The 24,784-nt window shown below is 47.2% G+C and overlaps 1 protein-coding gene across 1 annotated transcript; it reads left to right on the top strand.

Moving 5' to 3' along the window:
* The first annotated feature begins 1,729 nt into the window (after positions 1-1,729).
* On the top strand, positions 1,730-16,743 carry PGD (phosphogluconate dehydrogenase). The gene is made up of 13 exons (XM_043922958.1): positions 1,730-1,868; positions 2,463-2,538; positions 3,226-3,405; positions 4,941-5,006; positions 5,839-5,957; positions 7,955-8,024; positions 10,231-10,365; positions 12,209-12,398; positions 14,854-14,984; positions 15,245-15,378; positions 15,749-15,848; positions 15,992-16,114; positions 16,209-16,743. The coding sequence occupies exons 1-13, from the start codon at positions 1,861-1,863 to the stop codon at positions 16,326-16,328; spliced, it is 1,452 nt and encodes a 483-aa protein (XP_043778893.1). The 5' UTR covers positions 1,730-1,860; the 3' UTR covers positions 16,329-16,743.
* Positions 16,744-24,784: the final 8,041 nt, after the last annotated feature.

The raw sequence follows: 24,784 nt of genomic DNA, 5'->3' as shown, positions 1-24,784 counted from the left end.
CCCACCTAGACATCTGTGCGGTGAGTCAACCACAGTCCACGAACATCGTGCCTGCCAGGCAACAGGAGAGAAAAAGAAAAGAAAAATTGTACACTAAGAAGTGTAATAAGGCTTGGCCGGTGCAAAACAGGCAAATATGGAAGCAACTCAAGGAAAAAAACTGATACAAAGAATGTCTCTAGTGGAGGAACCCTCATATAGAATAGGTACATACAAGATAAAGTGGGCTGTGATACCATTTTTAAATTTCAGAGTAAGATTCCACTATTGCATTAACAGAATTAACAGAAACATTGTATTAACAGAAACATTGTTTCTGTGATTTAATTAACACAGGACTTTCAATAGGCAAAAAAGGGCTATAGTGGGACATCTGCTAAGGTGGAAGTTCTAACAGTATCTATTAAAACCTATTTTACAAATTAACCTGTGCAATTGGTGCGTGGAAATAACCTTGAATGGGTCACAACTGGGTCACTATCTAGCCATTTACTGGCTGTGTGACTCTAGTAGTTAAGCAGCTGCTGAGCACTTACTATGTGCAAGGCACTGTTAGGTGATGCCAAGCATCCACAGAAAGCAACAAAACTCTGAAAGTTACCTGAGGAGCTAAGCTTCCTTCAAGGCATCTGCACAGGAGGCGGCAGGGTTCAGGGCTGAGAGTGAAGACGCCTCATGCACCAGGGACTGCACACGTGGGAGATGGAATTTAATGCCCTGAACTGCCCGTTCACCCTTACCTGGCTTCTCTTCCTCCAAGCCAGGCCCCATCGCAGCCCAGCAAGTACATCCCCCACCTGCTCTCTGAGCCTGTTTCTTCGCCTGTAAAAAGCACTTTGGCCACCTCATGCAAACAGTTGACTCATTGGAAAAGACCCTGATTCTGGGAGGGATTGGGAGCAGGAGAAGGGGACGACAGAGGATGAGATGGCTGGACGGCATCACCGACTCGATGGGTTTGGGTAGACTCCGGGAGTTGGTGATGGACAGGGAGGCCTGGCGTGCTGCGATTCAAGGGGTCGCAGAGAGTCGGACACGACTGAGCGACTGAATTGAACTGAACTGAAAAAGAGGCAACACGTCTCCCCCACAGGGTCGTGGTGAGGAGCAACGTTTCTTGGTACTCGTTGCACACGTGCCTACAGACAAGAATACACCTCCGGGGACTTCCCTGGTGCTCCAGTGGCTAAGACTCTGCGGGGTCCGGGTTTGATCCCTGGTGGGGCAACTGAGATCCCCCATGCCACAACTGAGAGTTCTCATGATGCAACTATAACTAAAGATCCCCTAAGCAGCAACTAAGAGCCAGGTACAGCCAAATAAATAAAAATTAAAAAAGGAAAGAATACACCTCGGGCTCTGTCCAGGGTGGAGCAATTCCACGCATAATCCCCAGAGTGAGCCTGGCGAAGGGAGTGATGGACACTTGGACAACAGGCGTCCAAGCGCCCGCTACACTGGAAAGCGCGGCCCGACGTGAGCCATCACTCTTCCGGACCGAGGCTCGGAGCAGAACTCATGCGCTACGTGTCCTTTGCCCGGGACCCGCGCCCCCGGCCCGAGCCACGCCCCCGCGGGCGAGCAGGAGGTGTCATCGATGTGCTCGGCGCTCTCCTGAACCAGCCCTAGGAGTGGGCGGGCCTACTTTCCTCGGGTGGTCTAACAGGCGCCGGGCCGGACCAATGGCGTGGCAGCAAGACTCCGCCCCGTCCTTCCGATTGGCCAGCGCTGGAAAGCCGCGGCCCCGAGCCTCCCGGGGCGAGCCGGATTGGGACTCAGCCCGGATCATCCTCGCCGTGCTCTCCCTGCACTTCGGGTCTGATTGCTCCAGTCCGCTCTGCCGTCGCCGCCGTCGCCGCCATGGCCCAGTGAGTGACCCCCCGGGTGGCTAGGGGACTTTCCAGGGGCCACCGCGGACACCGGAGCCGTCCCCGACGTCGCCTCGCCCCGGGGGTCTCCAGAGCCCGGCCTCGTGGCGCCCGGAGCCCGGGACCTCCAGAGAAGCGCCGGACCCCATTGTCAGCCCCGCGGCCTCGCCTTTCCTGGGACCCAGCCCCTCTGCCCCTCGCGGCGACGCGGGCGGATCCCGTTCCTAGGAAAGGAGAGAGAGGAGGGGACAGGCGTGGCCGAGGGCAGCTCGGGTCCCTGGACGGCCCGGCTGCGGAGACGGAAGGCCTCGGACGCGTCATCACCAGCTCGGCCGTAGCGCAGAAAAGACTCCGTGCTGTGAACCCCCTCCTCGTGCATGTGTCGTTGGTCCAGGAGAACTTAGGGACCGGCGAAGTGGTAGAGGGGGGGTGGCCTGAAGGCTGCAACCCCGGCGTTTAAAGTGCAACAGGGAGGAGTGGGCTAGAGGAACGTTAAAACGAGTTGTTAATTGTATCAAAAGCTGGAAAACTCTGCGTTGTGATGAATTAAGTGCAACTGACACAGTTTCCTTTGTTCCTCTTCCCCTCTTTCAGAGCTGACATTGCCCTAATTGGATTGGCTGTCATGGGCCAGAACTTAATTTTGAACATGAATGACCATGGCTTTGTGGTAAGTGGGGAGGGGCACACTCTTCTCTTGGGGTCCTCCATGCCTTAGCCTGAGTGTGGGGGACTGTTCTGATTTGGAAGATCCCCTGTAACCTGGAACCGTGGTTCTCTTGCTGGGTGCTCTGTTGTTGCTTAACATTTTTGCGAGAGAGAGAAGGCCCACTTTACATGTGGGGGTGGGAGGGCCGACTTCACAGTCCTCTCAGAAAGGAGTCCTGCTGAAGGGATCTGCCCATTCTGTAAGGTTTGTGGCCTTGAGTAAACCTGCCCCTCTCCTGAGGAGGAGAAGTCCCTCCCAAAGTGTAGATCTCTAAATTTATTGCCTAATGGGATCTGGAGAAAAGTTCAGGTGTGAGTACTAAACTGGCTTAGATACAAGGATTATCAGTGACAAAAGGTAACAGTCTGGAACTAGCTGGTTCCCAGATTTAAGTACTAACCAAATAGTGACAGGCTCTGGCCTGATATGTTACGGGCAGTTGACCTTTGCTTATATCCAGTCCTTTGCTTTTTTATCCTGTTATAGTTAACTTGACGGTGATCCATCAGCACTTGGGTGGAGAAAAGTTAGAATCAGGGTCCTCCCTCCCCAAAACCTTGGGCTGTGTAGAAACCCATTGTCCCTTGATCCTCAGTCTGAAGGTCTTCTGTGTCCTAGATCTCCTAATCAGGCCCCTTGTCTTTCTAGGTCTGTGCTTTTAATAGGACAGTCTCCAAAGTTGATGACTTCTTGGCCAATGAGGCGAAGGGCACCAAGGTGCTTGGCGCTCACTCCTTGGAGGAAATGGTGTCCAAGCTGAAGAAGCCACGGCGGATCATCCTGCTTGTGAAGGCTGGTCAGGCTGTCGATGATTTCATTGAGAAACTGGTGAGGCCAGCTCTTCCCCAGCTGCCACTTATCTGACAGGACTTCCTTTAGCTCTTTCACTGCTTTTTAGTTAAGAACTTTTGTCCCTTTTCAGTTTCTGGATGCAATGTGCTCACTTCTGACAAAACTGCTGCTTTAATGACTCAGTGGTGTTTAACTTGATTGGCGCTAATTAAGTAACAGTATATCCTTGGGTGGTAATAATTCTTTGTATATAAAATTCTGAGGCCACCAAGAGACATGTCAGTAAGACTTCATTATCAACCAGAATAGAGATATCAGTAATTTCAGTGAACTCTATCTTTGATGTTCAAAAAAACTTACAGTTCTGGGACTTCCCTAGCGGTCCAGTGGTTAAGATTCCACTATGCCTCTGTTAAAAAAGGAAAATGACCTAGAAAAGAAGACCGTTGTGATAAATGACACCAGATTTTTTGTGTAGTAAGATGTCAGGCTGCCCAGGACTAGTTCAGACAGAATGAACTGGAAAATTGCAGAGTACTCTTCAGTGTGTGTGTGTGAGAGAGAGAGTCACTCAGTTGTATCTGACTCTTTGCGAACCCCTGGCCTGTAACCCACCAGGCTCCTCTGTCTATGGAGTTCTCCAGGCAAGAATACTGAAGTGGGTAGCTATTCCCTTCTCCAGGGGGTCTTCCTGACCTAGGGATCGAACCTGGGTCTCCTGCATTGGAGGCAGATTCTTTACCATCTGAGCCACCATGGAAGTCCACTCTTCAGCACAGGACAGTATTAAGTAATATAAACTGGAGCCTTGTAGGGGAGGTTGAATAATGAATCTCCCTTGTTGGGGGAGATTGAATGATAAAGCCAGCTTAGTTGGTGAGCCATAGGAAGATATTCTTGTTCAATGCCTGGTCTTTTTCTGCCATCTTAAAATGGTGGTGATCAAATCATTTATTCATTTACCAAACTATTAGATATTTACTGGACCCACACTCTGTTGCAGACAGAGATTTTATAGATCTTTTAAAACTAATCCAATCTAGGAATATAAATTAGACAGGTGTTACCCATTGGAAATATAAAATTTTCCAAGTAGGATTTGTTTGTTGTAAAACTCTTAGTTAAAAAGAATCATTTCAGTTGTGGAGAGTTCTGACTGGGTTTGCTTGCTATCCCTAAGCTTTCAAATAGGGTTTCCCTGGCCTGGTGGCCAGACAGCAAAGAATCTGCCAGCAGTGTGCAAGACCCGGGTTCTCTCTCTAGGTTGGGAAGATCACCCGGAGAAGGAAATGGCAAACTGCTCCAGTATTCTTGCCTGGAGAATTCCATGCACAGAGGAGCCTGGTGGGCTACAGTCCAAGGGTTTGCAAAAGAGTCAGACATGACTGAGTGATTGACACTTTGACTTTCAGCTCTAGCCTCAGAGAGGATTGTTGAAAGTTAAACTTTATACACACACACACTTTCAGGCTGGGTTTATTTGGGATAAATTCTTGTTTGTTTTAACTGGTCAAGGTATGTTCATTTTCGTCTTTCATTTCTTTGCCTTAATGCTGGTATCTGGTTAACAGGTACCTTTGCTAGACGTTGGTGATATCATCATTGATGGAGGAAATTCTGAATACAGGGATACCATGGTGAGTGTTCCTCAGTCCACGTTCTTCCAGGTTCTGGGAACATTTTAGAAAAAAGTAGCAGCACTGCACATATAAGGGGAGAGTGGACATCCTTCTGTGGTGTTGATTCTTTGGGGACTGGCCATCAAGACATACCTGATGGATGAGGTTCTCACCGGTCACACGTGTAACTCAGAAGGATGACTGCTACTTAGACTCGGCAAGCTGGGCGTTTATGCTCATGTTGCCTTTCTGTCCACCAGTACGTGATACATCACTGGGCAGTGTGGGTGAGGACTGCTGCTCTAATGGTTTCATGTGCTGGGAAAGTCCCGGTACAAGCTAAGTGCCAAATGGCCATAAGTCATGCTTGTATTAAACCACCTCATCATTGAGTCTTATTGTACAAGGTCTGTAAGGTGAGAATATATGTTTGGCTTTATTACTTCCTGTTGGGTTGAGTCGTGTCCGACTCCTGCAACCCCATGGACTGTAGTCTACCAGGCTACAGTCCTCTGTCCATGGGGATTCTCTGGGCAAGAATACTGGAGTTGGTTGCCAGTTCCTTCTCCAGGGGATCTTCCCAATTCAGGAATCGAGCCTGGGTCTCCTGCATTGCAGGCACATTCTTTACCAACTGAGCTACGAGGGAAGCCCTCCCTTTGGGTAGCTATCTTAAACGTCCATGGATTTTTTTAAGTTCCCAAACTGAGGGAATTAAGTATCTTGAATGGCCAGGTTATTCTTGGATTCTTGGGTCACTGAAGTCAAATGTGGGATGTCCATACCTGTCTCATATGGTGGGAGAAACTGATTTTAGGAAATATGATGAAATTCTTTTTCTTTCCTGTAGAGACGGTGTCGAGACCTCAAGGAGAAGGGCATCTTGTTTGTGGGGAGTGGAGTTAGCGGTGGAGAGGACGGGGCCCGGTATGGCCCGTCGCTTATGCCCGGAGGGAACAAGGAGGCCTGGTAAGTACCACAGGCACCACCTGCGTGGGCACAGGGAGCCTGGACCTGGAGATCAGTGGGTGGAGGTCAGCCCTGCCACACACTTTCCTCTGTGCAGTCTGAGTGATGGACATGGGAGACACTGGACACAGTCTTTTATCTATAAATTTTGTTGCTTTGATGTAATGTGTGTGTCTTGTTTCTCTTTTCCTTTTTTTCTCTGTTATTTTCTCCAGTACCAATATTGGAAGTTCTAAGTAGGCTTTAAGGGTTCAGAGGCTTTAAGAAGGCAGCTCAGACAATGCACTGTCTGGACTTAGGAGTAAGATTTGCCTCTTCAGCTCAGGTATAGTTAATCACTGAGTAATGGCAGTCAGATGGGGCCTCTTCCGTTCCCTGGAAACCAGGTAGAGAATTTTTCCTTAACTAAGGAAGAAACGAATTTTACATTGCTCACTGTGCTGTGTGTAAGGGGACGGGTAGTCGGCCGGAAGGGAGGTGCTCTGGTGATGATGTAACAGGTGGGCTGTATGAGACAGAAGGGTTGGGGTGATAAGCCGGGTAGAGGATTAAAATGAAAAGATGCAAGTAATTAGTTATATGTAACTTAGACTGAGGGAAATACCACTGCTGAGGCTGCAGGAAAAGAGAAAGCCAGATAGAGAATAATAGATGGAGCAGAAGAGAAAGAAATAGAAAAGGAAGGATCCCTGTAAGGGAGACATGGACAGGTAATGTGCTTTTTTGAATGAGTTTGGTTTCCAAATATTCTAGACTTATACTAGGCAATAAAGTAAGACATGATTGTGGGACTTCCCTGGTGGTCTTATGGTTAAGACTCTGAGCTTCTATTGTAGGGTGCATGGGTTCAGTCCCTGTTTGGGAAACTAAGATCCCACATGCTTTGAGGCTTGGAGAAAAAAAAGTTAAAAAGAATTTATTAAAAAAGGAGTGATCAAATCCAGTCCCCAGAGATGAGGGGTTTATTGGGGAAGATTATTCTTTTAATTACTCCCCTAATGATTAGTTAGTTAGTTCATTCGCTCAGTCATTTCCCACTCTTTGGGACCCTATGGACTGCAGCACGCCAGGCTTCCTTGTCCATCACCAACTCCCAGAGCTTGCTCGCTCATGTCCGTCGAGTTGGTGATGTCATCCAACCATCTCATCCTCTGTCGTCCTCTTCTCCTCCTGCCTTCAATCTTTCCCTAATGATTCTCTTCAATATGTTAACATCTAGAAGCAGAGGCCTTCCTGCTTCTCAAAAGCTTGAAAAAATTTACCTTGGGTACTGCCCAGTGGGGGCTGTTAGAATTGCAGACAATACACACGAAAGTGCTATACACAGACATTCATGAGTGCTCCAGTTCCCATGAATACATTTTCCTGACTGGTCCGTCAGGAGCAGAAATGGTACTTTTACCTGAAGAAGTGAGTCAAAGTCCAGGGAAGCTCTGAAGGGTTACAGTGGAGCTGCCTCGGCCCCTCATCCTTTGCAGCGCTCTCAGGTTTTGTGTCTTCACCGAATCCCTTCTGTGAAGGAGCCTGTATTGGTCAGCAGTGAGGAGAACAGAAGGAAAAGGCGTCAGGAGTTACAGGAGGCGTGCAAGGAGTGCAGAGCAGCTGCTTTTTCTCCGAACGATAAGGAGTGCAGCTCTTAAAAGCACTTCCGGGTTCTGTCTGTCCAGGGTCCTGCCGTCAGTGATAACATCATTCCAGACAATAGAAGGCTCTGTGGGAACGGCAGGGATCGCAGTGTCTTCTGAGATGCACAGAAGTTACTCTTGGGGCTTTGCTGACCCTTCCGCCCAGGCTTTTTGTCTCTTACCTCAAACCAGATAGTCCGCAGCCTCCAACTGGCTTACCTTGAGGACTTAGCTTATTCATTACTTTTTCAAGGGCACTTCCACCTCCCATTAGAAAGGAAAAATTGGGTGGGAGGGGCCGTCCTTGAGAACTTAAGGGAGCCCTCAGCCCTTCTGTTCTTGGCAGCTGAACCACGCGCTTCCCTCCCGCAGGCCCCACATCAAGGCCATCTTCCAAGGCATCGCCGCCAAAGTGGGGACGGGAGAACCCTGCTGTGACTGGGTAGGTTCTGGGCCCCTCTTGAGCCGGTTGGCACCATGGGCAGAGTGTGCAGAGGATCACTGCAGGCCCGGTGGTTTGCTTTGTCACATGAGCGCCTCAATCTTTTAAGTCACTAGCGTAGCTGGTGTCTAAAATGTGCCTATTGCACATTCCTTGTATCTTAATATTCATAACTGGAGGTTGATTTTTTTTTTTGGTTGATATTAAAAGCAGCCCTTCTCAATTAATCTAAAATAGGGATTCCTTAAAAAAGGAACGGGAAAGACAAGGTGAACTAAGATTTTTTAGTCATATTACTTCATGGCTAAAGAAAGAATGCCAAGGGAATTCCCTGGCGGTCCAGTGGTTAGGACTTCACAATCTCACTGCCATGGCCTGGGTTCAGTCCCTGGTTAGGGAACTAAGATCCCATAAGCTGCACAGCCAAAAACAAAAGAATGTCAGAATCAAATGTGGAGTTTGCTTCTGGGATGGGTACTCTGTGCTAGATTAGCACAGAAAAGCTGCAGCTTTTTGCCCTCACTGAATGTGACAGAGGCCAAGGCCCCTTCCTATATTTTGTGTTATGAACAAAATACATTGTCTCTTGTTACAGCTTCAGTCCATCCCATCAATGAAAAGAGCACTGGGCTGGGGACACCTGAGTTGTCATGCTGGCTCCCCACTAACTAGAACTGTGACATTAGGTGGTCACTGTGTTCCCTGGGCTTCAGCCACTGTGTCCTCTGGGCTTCAGTTACTGTGTTCCATGGTCTTCAGTCACTGTGCTCCATGATCATCGGTCACTGTGTTCCCTGGGCCTCAGTCACTGTCTTCCATGGGCTTCAGTCACTGGGTCCCCTGGGCTTCAGTCACTGTCTTCCATGGGCTTCAGTCACTGTCTTCCATGGGCCTCAGTGTTCTCATTTGTCAAATATGGGGGTTGGGCTGGGTGACCTCCAAAATCGCTTTAGCTCCTAACCCCCTGGAATTTTATTCTACGTACCATTTTTATGATGTTTTGTTTTACATGAGATAAAAGATAGGGATGAAACAAGGACTTAAGGGAATAACGGGTCCTCCCCATGCCCAGGCCTGACAGGGCCTGGTGACTAAGCTGCCCTCACACTTTAACCCCGTGGTCACTGAGGTCGGTCAACCCCTTATGTCAAGAGGGGCTGGTGCTGTGATTCAGAGGACTGAGTAACTTCCTCACAAGTGTGGAGGATTGGGAAGGGAGTTTGTTCCTTGAATAAATTGCTACAGTAAAAATGAAGGTACAGTGGCAGTAACTTTTTTTTAGATACATTTAGGACATAACCATGGAGAAAATAACAGTACTTGCTTGTGTATCTTGGTCAACTCTGGTTGACTTTCCATAGCCCCAAGCCCTACCCTTAGGTTATTGAAAAAGTTGGTCTAGACACTAAAAGTGGGCACCCCTTAGTTCAGTACTGAAGTTACAGGAAGGAAGGGGTGAAGCAAGGTGTTATTAGCCATGTTATTTAACGGCCAAACAAAGTGTCAAAACCAGGAGGGGGTAGGTCAGCAGTGGTAACGTGGGTGGAGGAAGCTTCTGTCTAAGGGTGACCTGGGACAGCATTCCTCCCGGCTGTGCGACTGCGGGGACACCGCTTGGGCCACCAGCACTGTCCATGGGCAGGCATGTCCCGGCACGTCCCTGGCCTGGAGATGGCAGCACCTGACTGTCCAGTCTGATGCCCCGTCACGCTCCTTGTCCAGACTCCTTGCCCTCCAGCCAGTTTTCAGGTACTCTGGCTTCCCATGTGGCTTGTCCACAGGGACAGAGGAGGGTGTCGCTTGGACTAACACTGGTCGCCACTAAGATACACTAAGTTAAATTTCTCATCATAAATTCACAGAGTGGTATTGTGGTTTTAAAACCTTGCTGGCTTTATTATACATCAGTACCTTGTCCACTCTGGCACCCTGGCGAGAACATATTTCTGGGCTTACATGGTTGAGGGCCAGACCTTGCATCTGAGGTCTCCTTACCCCTCAGCGGCCATTACAACTACAGAACCTTTCTATATTGTTTGAAGTACAAGTGGTTTAACTGACCAGCTCGTTTTCCCTTGCGGTTGAAAATACTGTAGATACATCTTCATTTTTTTGTCTGGGGAGGGAGCCTGGCCAAAGAATTGGGCACAGGCTCCTCTGGTGATTTGTGGACCCCTGAAGGCCTCCTGGCTTGTGGCTCTAACAGGTGGGGGACGAGGGTGCAGGACACTTTGTGAAGATGGTGCACAACGGCATAGAGTACGGGGACATGCAGCTCATCTGTGAGGCCTACCACCTGATGAAGGACATCCTGGGCATGGGGCACCAGGAGATGGCCAAGGTGAGCCTGGGCAGGGGGCGGGGCGGGAGTGCTGCATGCTCAGTCATGTCTGACTCTTGGTAACCCCATGGACTCTATAGCCCACAAGGCTCCTCTGTCCATGGGATTCTCCAGGCAGGAATACTGGAGTGGGTTGCCACTTCCTTCTCCAGGGGATCTTCCCGACCCAGGGATCTAATCCACATCTCCTGCATTGGCAGGTGGATTTTTTTTTTTTTTTACCACTAGCACCACCTGGGAAGCCCCATGGGTGGTAGCAATAAATCTTTGCTCATTCTTTTTCTCTTGGTCATTCTGGTGGCCTGGCTGGACTCAGCCTAATTCAAGGGCTGCTCTCAGTAATAGGATCATAAAATCTTAACAGCCGATCACTCAGCCAGGGGCTCTTGATGGTAATCACCACCCCCACCAGGGACCTGATGGTGTGTCAGGCCAGTGTCACTCAACTGTAGGGTCCCTCATGGGAGGAGCAGCAGAAGCCTGCTTTTCTGATGAAGGTGGGACTGGCTGACAGTTAATTAAAAAGTTAGAGATGGAAACAAGTGTCTCCCCCAACATTTTATTATGAAAGTGTTCAAACATATAAGACAACTGAAAGAATGCGTGATCACTTACATACACACAACCTAGGCTATACCATTAACATTTTACTATATAAAGTACTTGCTTTATTGAGTATCTGTCCATCCCTCTATTAGTTTTATATAAATAAATATATTTCTTATATATATTTGAAATGTATACTTCAAAGTAAACTGCAGGTGTTAGTACTCTTTGGATACTTCAGCATCATTAAATAGGCAAACATTTATTTTTTGGCTGCATAACAGGTGGGATCTTATTTCCCTGACCAGTGGAAGTCTTAACTACTGGACTGCCAATGAAGTCCCCTATTCTGAGCTTCCACTGCAGAGGACATGGGTTTCATCCCTGGTTGGAGAACTAAGACCCCACATACTTTACAGTGCAGCCCCCCCAAAAATATCGGAAGGTATGTTCAAGAGTTCATTCACCCATCATTTTATGAGACTTGGGTCCTTTTAAGTATGGCCATGCTGATCAGCATTCTAGTCAGCCTTCTCATCTAGAGTTCATCCTTTCAGTTATTTCCAGTGGAACATGATTGAAAGACGCTTACTTGCAAGGCACACAGTGCAGAATCCTTCCAGATTCTCTACATTTTTTTGCTCCTAATTTTTATTTTTTTTCCCTCCTAACTTTTAAATGTGTGTCATCCCCATTTACCTTGTTTTACTGATTTTTCTTTATTGTTCTTTCAAAAACAATGACTTAGTTTTCATAGAAACATTACTTTTTTGTGTGTGTTCATATTTAATTTGTTTACATAATATAAGTGCTATATTATATGCCAGGCACTCTTCTATGTTGGGAACATATTAGTGGAAAAAATCAAAGTCCTTGCCCTCATGGATCTTGAGAAGACAGACAATAATGACTGATTATAAAAAGCTAGTTCATGATCATTATTGTAAAGAAAAGTAAAGGGATGTATGAGGCCGCTCTCTGGATCGACTGATGGAGAAAGGTGACTGTACGGAGACCCATGCGAGGTGAGGGTACACCCGGCTCAGGGAAGCACAGTCTGGTGATCAGAAGACCAGCATCAACAGGCTGCAATCAGAGCAGCTGCCTCTCAACATAAAACTCAGCTGGTGAGAGAAGTGTTCGGGTGTCCTGGAGAGGAGCCGGTTAGCTTCAGGTGTTGAGCAGGTTGTGAGCATCTGTCAGTATTGACAGGGGAGAAGGATGAGTCCATTAAGGGAGTGTCTCCTGTATAATCTTGGTTTCTTTCACATTGTTTTCTTTCATGTCTTGCACACAGGCCTTTGAGGAATGGAATAAGACAGAGCTGGATTCATTCCTGATTGAAATCACAGCCAGTATTCTCAAGTTCCAAGATGCTGATGGCAAACACCTGCTGCCAAAGATCAGGGACAGCGCGGGGCAGAAGGGCACCGGGAAGTGGACCGCCATCTCCGCCCTGGAGTACGGCGTGCCTGTCACCCTCATCGGTAACGCTTAGCTTTTGACTGAACCGTTCTGTCTCATGATTTTGATCCTGATGTCCTTCTGGAGTGTTAGTATAGCCTGGCCACTGAGAGTTAGCAGCTCTTTCCGAGCACCTGTTCAACCCTCGTCGGCTTTCCAGGTGCAGTCTGCTCTTCCTGCATTTGCGTAAATTTACAGTGTGAGAGAGAGGCTGAAGCTGCCTTTGAATCTCTTTGTAATCCTTCTGCCAGTCATGTGAGCTTTGAAATGAATTCCAGAATCACTGTCTGTCTTTTGCAGTTTGACTTTGAGTATTATTATTATTATTATTATTTTTGGCTGCACTGCTCAGCTTGTGGATCTTAGTTCCCTGACCAGGGACAGAAGCTGGGGCCCTGCAGTGAAAGTGCTGAGTCCTAATCACTGGACTGCTGGGGAAGTCCCTGGATCATTTTAACATTAGTGAATTAACTATAGTCAGTGACTCAAGGTCTTTTTAATAGGAAAGGTAACTGTAATGGAATTTTTCATACAACAGTTCACACAATAATAAAATCTTAGGTACTCAACATTTTTTACTATTTTGCTAAGGTTTTTTCTCAGTTATCTAATAAAATATGACTTATGCATTTCCAGTCCTTTAATATTTCTTTCCTAAGTTCCTTCTCCTTTTAGAAGAGTACTGCTATCCTGAAGTTGTCTTATATCCTTCCCACCCTTGTTTTTTTATCTTAATGAGCTAAGCATCAAACTCAAAAAGATGTAGAAAGAAGGAAATAATCAGCAGAGATAAAAATACTAAGAGGATTAACAGAACTGCATGATGGTTCTTTAAGAATAAAATAGGGACTTCCACCGCAGGGGGCACAGGTTCAATCCCTGATTGGGGAGCTAAGATCCCGCATGCCTTTCTCTGTGGCAAAAAAACAAATATAAAAGAATAAAATAGATACATTCTGGCAAGACTGAAAAGAAGAGTGAAGGAAGGCTCTGGCCTGTTTAATGACAGGTTGTTTGTTGTTCCTGGCAGAGTGGCTCCCCAACACGTTGGCTCTTCCAGACACGGGTTGCCTTTCCCTCCCTAATCTCCCCCAACTTTGGTTTCCTGGTTAATTACGCTTCACTGTTCACAGGGTGGTTGCAGGCCTGGTGAGGAGGGAAGCAGTTAGTCCAGCTCTGCAGAGAAGGAAGTGGACTGCTATTTAGCTAATCTGAATACCATCCTAGGTGGGCGGGGGCGGGGGTGGATCATGGAACCAGTAACTGAGAGCAGTTCGTTCATCATTGACTCAAATATATGAGTATTACAGCCCTCAAGAGAGTCCTGCTCGGATGTTTCAGAGACTTTGTCCCTTCCTATGGATGGCAGGCAGCTTCCTCCCTGGCCAGGTGCCATTCTTGCTTGCTGAACTAATGGGGAAGTGAGTCTTCTGTCTAATCTTTAAGCAACCCTGCAGTTACACCACACTTGCCTTCTTGTGCCTTTTGTCTTTCGAAGCCTCTACCCAGGACTGCTAAGTCATCATGTGTGTGCAAGAGCCCAGAGAGGCGGACGGGGCCAGGGAGACACCCGTTCTTAAGTCTATGGCCAGAATCCTTTCCTCAAAACCAAGGTCCCCTGTTAGTTCCTAAAGGTTTCACTTCATTTTGTCTGTTGGGAAAAATGGTCAGTGATTCTAATTTTGCAAATTGTCAATTGGGTGAATATAAGTGATGATTTTTAAGATACCAAATGGTCTTAATATTAAAATACTATACTGAGGGAATTCCCTGGAGGTCCAGTGGTTAAGACTGTTCACTTCCACTGCAGGCACCATGGGTTTGATCCCCAGTCAGGGAACTAAGATCCTCTATGCCACCTGCCTCACCAAAAAGATAAAGTACTATACTGAAATTTTTTTACTCAAATGAAATAAAACTGTTAAACTGTAACGATGATCATGGATATACCGAAAATTAAACTGTAAGAATTAGAAAATGGAATTTTATGAAGGGTGAAGTCTGTGTTTCTTCTCAATGTACTGGTTGTTTCAGAGTTATGGGTATTAGTGCTTAAAAGAAAATAAATTGAGTCATTGGTGAGCATTTAAAAATTAAAGTCCTCCCAGCTGAAACAAATGTTACCGTTGGACCAACACTGAGTTAATTCTTAATAGTGATTTTATAGTAATAATAGTGATTTTGCTGCTTCGTTTTTCCCCTTAAAGCGCCCCCTTTGAATTTCATGGTGGTCTTTGTGGTTGAATACCAGCATTTATGTGGAAGACTGACTTGGACTTTTACTTTTCAGATTAACTGTTTCGAGCTTCTTAGGAAAGTTTGCTTTAACTCTGGGGGCCTAAGGCTGAGACTTCCAGCCCTTTGTAACATTGAAGTCGCGCTCCACTTCTGCTCCCCTCACCACTCTGGCTGGAGCACTCCTCCTCGTTCTGTGTGTGCACACTGGTGACACATTATCTACCCCCTCCCCCCACGCAGGAGAAGCTGTCTTTGCGAGATGCTTGTCATCTCTGAAGGACGAGAGGATCCAAGCCAGCAAAAAGCTGAAGGGGCCTCAGAATATCCCGTTTGAAGGAGATAAGAAATCATTCCTGGAGGACATTCGAAAGGTGGGGTGCAGGCCCCGTGGGGGTGAGGTGGGGGAGGGGGCTGCTGCCGGAGAGCATCCTGAGGCCACGTGGAGGGGGGACAGTCCAGCCTTGCCCTTTGATCGGATCCGCAGCCTGTCCTAAACTGTAGTCCTTGCACTGCTGGGGGTGGGGATGAGGCAGCAGGATCTGTGCTGCTGGGGGGAATGGGGAGGGGGCAGGGAGGATAGGGCATCCGTGTGCTGACTGCAGCTCTGATGAGTCTTGGTGTCCGTCTTCAGGCCCTCTATGCTTCCAAGATCATCTCTTACGCTCAGGGCTTCATGCTGCTAAGACAGGCAGCCACTGAATTTGGCTGGACCCTCAACTATGGCGGTATTGCCCTCATGTGGAGGGGGGGCTGCATCATCAGGAGGTGAGTGGCGGCGGGGGCTCCGGGGGCTCAGGCGCTCTCAGAAGGGCTTTCCTGGAGCTGTACAGGGAGTCCTCGCTGGCAACCAGGCAGCTTTAGGTGTCACGCCTCACCTTCTTCCTGTGTGTCAGTTACGCGAGTGTCCACACTGCCCCGTCTCAAGTGCTTCCATGTGCACCGTCGTGCCGTCTGCCCAGACCGCTCGCGATCTGGGCTTCAGTGTTGCTGGTCTGTACAGCAAGCTTTGGGGGTGGGATCGGGAGGACAGGTGCCTTCATAGCTTGCTGGGGTATCTGTTACTTCCTCTCCTTTCTGCCAGGCCATCAGCCTGCTACTTGAGATTCATTGACTTCCTCTCTCTTGGTTATTTCAGTGTATTCCTGGGAAAGATAAAAGATGCGTTTGATCGAAACCCAGGACTTCAGAATCTATTGCTGGATGACTTCTTTAAGTCAGCTATGGAAAACTGCCAGGTGTGTAGCCCAGAGCTGGGTGGTGTGGGAGTTTCGTCTCAGTGGGTTTTGCTCTGAAGGGTGTTTGCTTCTTCACACACGCCTGAAAGTCTGTCTTTTCTGAGAGCTAGTTACTAGTTTCTGGCTTTGCTTTTCTGGCTCAGGACTCCTGGCGGCGGGCCATCAGTACTGGTGTCCAGGCAGGCATTCCCATGCCCTGCTTCACCACTGCTCTCTCTTTCTACGACGGGTACAGACACGAGATGCTGCCGGCCAACCTCATCCAGGTAAGCTTTAGGGTGGGTGGTGAACATCCACCTGGGTGGTGCCCAGAGTCCCGTGCCTGCCTCTGTCCTAACCAGCCTGTCCCTTGTTCTCCAGGCTCAGCGGGACTACTTCGGGGCGCACACCTATGAACTCTTGGCCAAGCCGGGCCAGTTCATCCACACCAACTGGACAGGCCACGGGGGCAGCGTGTCCTCGTCGTCGTACAATGCCTGATGGGATTCTGTTCCAAGCCATGACTTCGAAGACCGGGACATTCCATTTGCCACACAGCACTGCTTACATGGTCCTCTGCCCTACTTTCTGCTCAGATCTTTTAAAATATCATGTGTTGTAAGAAACTCCTCTGAAGAGTTGGCCCAAGTCTCTATGTGTCAAGTAGTTCTGAGAGAACCAGCACGCCCTCTGCCCTCGCCTCTTGGGACGGAGCAGGAGTGGAGTGTGTGCGAGACAGTGTGAGCCAGCTCCCCGAGGCAGAGTTCCCCGCATGTCCCCTGTGGGTGAGTGAGGCAGCAGCTCTCCTCAAGGTGGGGAAGGGTTTTGTGGAATTTGATCAAACTGGATCCTTTGTATCACACACCTGAACTCCCTTTCCTTTTACTTAATAAAAGAAAAAAAAATCCACGAAAAATCGTATTTATGCTTTTTCTCCAGACTCTTTAAGTAGTCTTACCTCATCCACACTAAGCCACAGCCTCACTGGCAGAAAGATGTGCACCTGATTTCATTACATTTGAATTAGTTTATTTCCTTTATTTAGTCTTGTTAAATATTTTCTTATTTTCTTTAAAAAAAATAAAACAAAAAACCAATACCAGAAACACTAAAGTTAGGTAATGATTAACTGGAGGGAAGGGTGAGGAAATAGTCAGGAAGTGAGTAAACTACCTTATCACCTAGCTGTATGACTTAAGACAAATAAATTATTTAAGATCTCTGGCCTCTGTTTTCTCATTTGTAAAATGGGGATAATAATCATACCTGCCTCCTTAAGAAGCTTCCCTTGTGGCCCAGCTGATAAAGAATCCGCCTGCAATTTGGGAGACCTGGGTTGGGAAGATCCCCTGGAGAAGGTAACGGCTACCCACTCCAGTATTCTGGCCTAGAGAATTCTGGCCTTCTTAAGGCTATTTTGAAGATACACCTGGTAAAAACTGAACAACACTTGACACATAATAAGCACCTACATAAATGGTAATTATTATTATTTGTAATTATTGGTAATGGTAATTATTACCACTTGAGGGTGTGCCTGTCCTGGACACAGTAGTATTTCTGAAGAAACCAAATGTTACTTCTCAGCATTTACTGGTGAATACACTTTACAAACCAGCCCTGAAACAGTTCTTGGCGGGGCACCTCTGTGTGCTCAGGTGTGTAAGTTAAGACAAGCAGATCTTCACTGAATATACCACTAATATAACCCCTTCACCACCACCACCCTGCCAGGGGTGGAGCTTGGTGGGGGTTGGGGGTGGGAAGATGTGGACTCTGAGTCAGCAGGTCTGGGGTGGGGAACCCATATTCTGCATTTCTTTTTAAAAATTATTTTAGAGAATAATTACTTCACGATATTGTGATGGTTTTTGCCATATATCAACACCAATCAGCCACAGGTATACCTGTGTATACATTCTGCATTTCTAACAAGCTCCCAGGTTCCCATTGTGGCATAAGAAGGGCAAGATAAAAGGAAACTGTTTTTATTGTTAAAATGATATGAGTCCTTTGCCTGGGTGTTTTTTTTTTTTTTTTTTTTACTATATATTATTTCATGCCTTAGGAATTTTATATACCATGACTTATTAGAAAAATACATTGATAAAAAACTCTTTACGTTAGCTCTAGTAAAGGCAGCCCAGCCCAATGGTTAGAGCCTGGGCCCATACCTTAGATTCACCACTAATTCACAGTTACTCTGATCCTTAACCTCGGTACCTATGGGCTGCCTCGTCTGTAAAAAGATGATAATAGCACCTGTGTCACAAAACTCTTTTGAGGATTAGTGTTTGCCACACAGTGAATCCTATTTATGATCTACTCTTTATGACCTGCCTCCTGGTGAAGGTGAGGTGGTTGAACAATCTTAATTAAAAGTGGTTGGAGGTGGACACAGATTGGTTCTGCTCCCAGCCTGGTGGGTCTGTCCAGCACACCTGCTGCGGGGACAATCCGGGGTCTGTTCTGGCAAAGGGCCTCCCTTGGCAAAAAAAAACACGTGTAGGTCTATTATGATGTCAGCCACAGCTTCTTCCTGCTTTATTTGGGACAGAAAGGAGTTAATTGGAAAGACATACGGGGGAGGGAGGGAGGCTCAAGAGGGTCGGGATATATATACACACACATAGACCTGATCGATGTTATATAGCAGAAACTTAACACAATATTGTAAAGCGATCACACTTCAATTGAAGGAGAAAAAAAAAAAAAAATGGATCCAACAAGGGAGCAGACATGATCTCTCAGCACAGGCTTTAGGCAGAGGATTTGCAGCTGTCATCTTTGAGGCAGATGGAAGCCATCTTTTCAGGAGGGGTAGAGAGACCATCAGGATGTACATGCCATGTTTAGTATGTATGTTAGCACAGACATGTTCACTGTCTAGTAATGGATACGCTGTGCCAGTTTCTGCCCAGTGTGTAACAAACCATCCTAAACTCCGCGGTGTAACATAACTACCATTTTTTTATATCCTGAGAGTCAGAAATTTGGAAGGCTACCTGGGTGACGGCTTATCTCTGTTCCACAATGTCTGGGGGCCTCAGCTAGGAAGACTTGAAAGCGGGGGGTGGTTCCATGGCTGGGACCACGTGGAGGTGTCTGTCTTCTTCATTCATCAGGTGGCCAGTGTTGGCTGGGACCTCAGCCCTGGCTATCAGCTGGAAAGGTACATAGTGGCCTCACCATGTGGCCTCAACTGAGGCAAACATCTTACTTGGTGGCTCAGTGTTGCAGCTAACAAAACAAACACCACCTTGCCTTTAAGGCCTAGCCATATTGGCAAATAGACGGTGAAACAATGGAAACGGTGACAGACTTTATTTTCTTGGGCTCGAAAATCACTGCAGATGATGACTGCAGCCATGAAATTAAAAGACGTTTGCTCCTTGGAAGAAAAGCTATGACAAACCTAGACAGTGTATTAAAAAGCAGAGACATTCCTTTGCCGACAAAGGCCCGTCTAGTCAAAGCTGTGGTTTTTCCATTAGCCATGTATGAATGTGAGAGCTGGACCATAAAGAAAGCTGAGCACTGAAGAATTGATGCTTTTGAACTGTGGTGTTGGAGAAGACTCTTGAGAGGTCCTAGGATTGCAAGGAGATCAAACCAGTCAATCCTAAAGGAAATCAACCCTGAATATTCATTGGAAGGACAGATGCTGAAGCTCCAAAACTTTGGCCACCTGATGCAAAGAACTGACTCACTGGAAAAGACCCTGATGCTGGGAAAGATTGAAGGCAAGAGAAGAAAGGGCCGATGGAGGATGAGATAGTTGGATGGCATCATCGACTCAGTGGACATGAGTTTGAGCAAGCTCTGGAAGAACAGTGAAGGACAGGAAAGCCTGGCGTGCTGCAGTCCATCGGGTCGCAAAGAGTCAGACACGACTGAGTGACTGCACAACAACAGTGGACATAGCAGAGCATTATTTCAGCCACATTATATCAGTTACAAGAGATTCATAAGTTCAAGGGAAGGAGTATTAGGCTTTACCTCTTGATGGTGGAGTGGAGAGTTCTAGAGGAACATGTGGGTCAGGAGATTTTTCTTTTTTTTTCAAGTATAATCTGCCAAATATGCTTCCTTTGAAAAGGACAATTTGTGACATGGGGAGGTTGGGAACTCTGGCCTTATTTGGGGGTTTTCCTGAGGGTCTCATATAGTAGTCAATGGCACACATGAGAATAACAATAGCTAACAGAGGGTGTGCCAGGCACTGTTTTAAGTTTACTCATTTAATACAAAACCTCTGAAAGAGGTCCTATCATTATTTCCAGTTTACAGACAAAGCCTGAGGATGTGAAGTAACTTGTCCAAGGTCACAGAGCTCCTGCAGAACTGAAGTCTGAGCCAGAATCCACATATACAATCACCAGGTTATCATACCGCTCAGTGTGGCCAGTGGGTACAGTCACACATTGCTGTAACCATTTGTCTGGTGGTGAGAGAATCTGAAGCTCTGGACGTCATGAGTTCTTGTGCTCAGTCACTCAGTTGTGTCTGACTTTCTGACCTCATGGACTGTAGCCGGAGAGGCTCCTCTGTCCATGGACTGCTCCAGGCAAAATAGCAGAGTGGGTTGCCATTTCCTCCTCCAGGGGATCTTCCCAACCCAGGATCGAAACTGTGTATCTATGTCTGCTGCACAGGTGGTCTCCTTAACACTGTGCCACCTGGGAAGCCCCTATAGGACACTTGATCTTAGCCAAAAGGCCACCAGCTCCTAGAATATATGTAACAGCTGATGGAGATGGAGTTTTGAATTGACATTTTACAGTGAAAATTTAGGAAAAATAAATGATTCAACATTTATGGTCCCCTATTTAATGCAGCTGGAAAGGGCTCAGGAAGCCTGCACTGTGCTTGCCCTGTTTATGGTGAGGGCAGTGGGACCAGGGCAGAGGATAAGACCGTGGACTCAGAGGCCAGGCTGCTTCAAATCGGCTCTACCACTTCCTGCCAATTTTAACCTCAGGCAAAGCTCTTTCACCTGTGGGACCCTCTTCATATATAAAATGGGGGTAATAGTACCTACCTCTGACGGCAGGGGACCTGGAGCACATTCACGAGCAAGTCGGCGCTCAGTGAGTGTTGATCCCTGGTGATCACCAGGAGGGCCTTGTTTCCTGCTGTGACACAATGCTGCCACGTAGTGGCCAGTTTGGAGAAGGGCAGGGCAACCCACTCCAGTATTCTTGCCTGGAAGATCCCATAGACAGAGGAGCCTGGAGGGCTACAGTTCATGGAGTCGCAAAGAGTGGGACGCAACTGACTGGCTGAGCACAGAGTAGCCAGTTTACATGGCAGCTTTTCATCCAGTAAAAACAGTTCCTACCAAACAGCTTCCCCTGAACAACAGCTCACCCCGCCCTTGAAAATCTGTGTATAACTTATACTCATTATAACCTCCAAATCTGTGGTTCTGCACCTGCAGATTCAATCCACCTCAGATTCTGTGTGTGCTAAGTCGCTTCAGTCGTATCAGACTCTTTGCGGCCCTAAGGACTGTAGCCCACCAGGTTCCTCTGTCCATGGGATTTCCCAGGCAAGAATGCTGGAGTGGGTTGCCATTTTCTTCTCCATGGGATCTTCTGACCCAAGGATTGAACCCATGTCTCCTGTATTGGCAGGCAAGTTCTTGACCACTAAAACCTCCTGGGAAGCCCTAATCAACCCCTAATGGCTTTGTATGTTGAACTTCTGCCTCCTCAGCACCCCTCCCCTGCTTAGGATTCAGCTGAGATGAGGGGTAGCTGTGGGCTGAGAAGTCAAAAGGAAACCCTGTATGATTCTTCATCTGCAGCCTCTTTCTCCTCTATCCCTGACTCCTCCATAGAGGTAGTAGGAGGGAGGCCGCTTGTATATTCTTCCAATGAAGCACAAATAAAGAAACTCTGTGCACCCTTCTTCTCCTTAGTGGTTTTACATCTGTCGAGAAAAAGATATGATTTTAACCTGCAGTGAGAAGGTGCTGGAATAGAGGAAAGGACTGGGATGTGATGAGGGCTCTAGGGGCTCTCAACATGAGTTAAAAGTAAACACAGCACTACACTGTAAAACAAGTGTGAGAAGGTCTGAAAATACTATTTCCCCCCTGATGACTGCAATAAGGCTTTAGAAAATAAGTCCCCCTCGTCATGAAAGTTCAAGTTCTGCCACTCGGTGGCGCAGTGGTAAAGAAGCTGCCTGCCAATGCAGATGCAGGGGATGTAGGTTTGATCCCTGAGTTGGGAAGATCCTGTGGAGGAGGAAACGGCAACCCTCTACAGTATTCTTGCCTGGAAAATTCCATGGATAGAGGAGCCTACAGTCCATGGGGTCACAGAGTTGGATGTGACTGAGCAACTGAACACATACCTTAGCACCTGTTTTTGCTAACTGGAAGAGAATTTTCACTTTTACCAGAAAAAAAGCCATAACCATAGTAATGGAGAACTTTGTAAAAAAAATGAAGTGGCCGAGGGACTGCCTTGGTGGTCTGGTCGCTAAGAATCCATGCTCTCAATGCAGGGGGCTGGGGTTTGATCCCTGATCAGGAACCAGATCCCCCCACGCCGCAACTGAGAGTGTGCTTGCCACAACTAAAGGTCTCGCATGCTGCAATTAAGCGCCAGCGCAGCCAAATATTAATAGACACATAAATAAATATTTTAAAAAACGAAGAGGCTTACTGCAAACTTTCAAAGGCAGGGGATACATGTATATCTGAGTCAAATTTCTTTTTAAAAAAATTGGGGGCCCCTGCATTGCTGATGACCTGGGGAGCTGGCCTATTATTAAGGAGCCTCTGCTTTTTCAGGACTCACTGCGATGCTGCTGTGAGTCAGATTCTCAATAAACATTCGGTAAGCCCCCACCACGAGCTGGGCCCTGGGCCCTCACTGGACCGCAGTTAAGCAGGCTGAGCACCCAGGTCTTTAAAAACTGATTTCAGCATAGTACATTCTTTCCACTTGGGATTAATAAGTGCACACTATGTGCTAGGCCAGAAGTGTGCCAGAGCCAGTTCCTACAGCGAGAGGTGAATGCCTGATTTTCAAGAGAAGAGAAAACTAGAGACAAACACAGCCATTACTAAGAATTAAGTTACAATGCGACTTTCCTGAAGGTCCAGTGGTTAAGACTCCGAGGTGTGTGCAGGGGGTGGGGGGTTGATCCCTGGTTGGGGAACTAAGATCCTACAGGCCATGTGGTTAGGTCAAAAGATAAAACAAATAAGCAGATTTTTAAAAAATTTATTTTTGGCTGAGCTGGGTCTTTGTTGCTGCACGAGGGTCTTCTTATGGTTGCAGTTGACTTCTCTTGTGGACGGGCTCTAGGGCATGAAGCTTCAGTCGTTGTGGCTCATGGGCTCAGTAGTGGTGCACAGGCTTAGTTGCCCCATGGTGTGTGGACTCAGGTATTGAAGGTATTGATCAGGTATTGAAGCCGTGTCTGCATTGGCAGGCAGATTCTTTACCACTGGATCATTGGGGAAGTCCAACAAACAGATTTTTATAAAGACATTAAAAAAATTAAAGAAGTTACATAAATACAGACTTAAAAAATTGTATTAAAAACACAGTAAAAACTCAAAAGTCATCACTTATGATCAATTATGCTACTATGTTGCACATTTTTCTATCATCTGTTCTTGGTTATTTCCATCTACTGTGTCTGAATGGTGGGTGTGCGGCATCTCTTCCCTGTGTGAAATCACGTCCAAAGGGTTAACAGAAGCTCAGTGTGTGTCCTACAGAACAGCAGATAAGGGAACAGCATGTCAGAAACCTTTCTGTTGGCAGCTTCTTTACTGATTAAGCCTGCTGACTTGCTTTTTTTACCCATTCTCTAGCTGCATACCCTCTGAACTTCACATAGTCAAGGTAATGTATCACTAGATTTTGAAACCAGCCCTACAGATAACGCTTCTGATGTATGGGTCACTATAGTAACGGGGGTTTTACTCTGTTTTCCAGAACTTTGGAGTTGGCTCCTGCCCAGTTCAGACCAGCTAAGACCAGTTCAGAACCCTGAGCCTAAAATTGGCCTGGTGCAGGACACAGATTGCCTCACCTTTTCCCTGTCTCCAATCATCTTTCCTCATGCCTACTTTGCTGCTTTTAATCTGACCTTGCCCTGTGGCATGTGGGCCCTTAGTTCCCCTGCCAGGGATCAAACCTGTACCCCTCTGCATTGGAAGGCGGAGTTCTAACTGTTTTAACCACTGGACCACTGGGGACATCCCCACCTGATTCTTTATCCCATAACTATCTCAAGCCTCTGGCCCTCGGAGTTGGATCTGTGTTCTCCTTTCGTGGTGACCTCATCAACAAACTCCTTCTCTGCCGCAAACTTCAGTGTCAGGCCTGCTGCTTGTGGGTCAAACAAGCCTGTTGTTCAGTCACTCAGTCGTGTCTGACTCTTTGCGACCTCATGGACTGCACCGCAGCACGCCAGGCTTTCCTGTCCTTCACCATCTCCCAGAGCCTGCTCAAACTCACGTTCACTGAGTTGGTGATGCCATCCAACCATTTTATCCTTTGTCGTCCCCTTCTACTGCCTTCAATCTTTCCCAGCATCAGGGTCTTTTCCAATGAGTCGGTTCTTCTCATCAGGTGGCCAGAGTATTGGAGCTTCAGCTTCAGCATCTGTCCTTCAACGAATATTCACGATGGATTTCCTTTAGGATTGACTGGTTTGATCTCCTTGCAGTCGAAGGGACTCTCAAGAGTATCCTCCAATACCACAGTTCAAAAGCATCAATTCTTTGGTGCTCAACCTTCTTTATGGCTCAACTCTCAAACGAGTCTCAGTTCAGTTCAGTCGCTCAGTTGTGTCTGACTCTTTGCAACCCCACGGACTGCAGCACGCCAGGCTTCCCTGTCCATCACCAACTCCCGGAGCTTGCTCAAACTCATGTCCATCGAGTCGGTGATACCATCCTACCAACTCATCCTCTGTTGTCCCCT

Source organism: Cervus elaphus, chromosome 14 (assembly GCF_910594005.1).
Source record: "Cervus elaphus chromosome 14, mCerEla1.1, whole genome shotgun sequence".
In the NCBI taxonomy this organism is placed as follows: Eukaryota; Metazoa; Chordata; class Mammalia; order Artiodactyla; family Cervidae; genus Cervus; species Cervus elaphus.
Note: the sequence above shows the minus strand (reverse complement) of the source record. Positions and strands in the feature narration are given on the sequence as shown.

What these genes read in the sequence shown, in the direction of transcription:
- PGD (XM_043922958.1), top strand. An exon ending in TGAATGACCATGGCTTTGTG is followed by an intron (nt 2,539 to 3,225) that starts GTAAGTGGGGAG and finishes TTGTCTTTCTAG; the next exon opens with GTCTGTGCTTTTAATAGGAC. An exon ending in GGAGGGAACAAGGAGGCCTG is followed by an intron (nt 5,958 to 7,954) that starts GTAAGTACCACA and finishes TCCCTCCCGCAG; the next exon opens with GCCCCACATCAAGGCCATCT.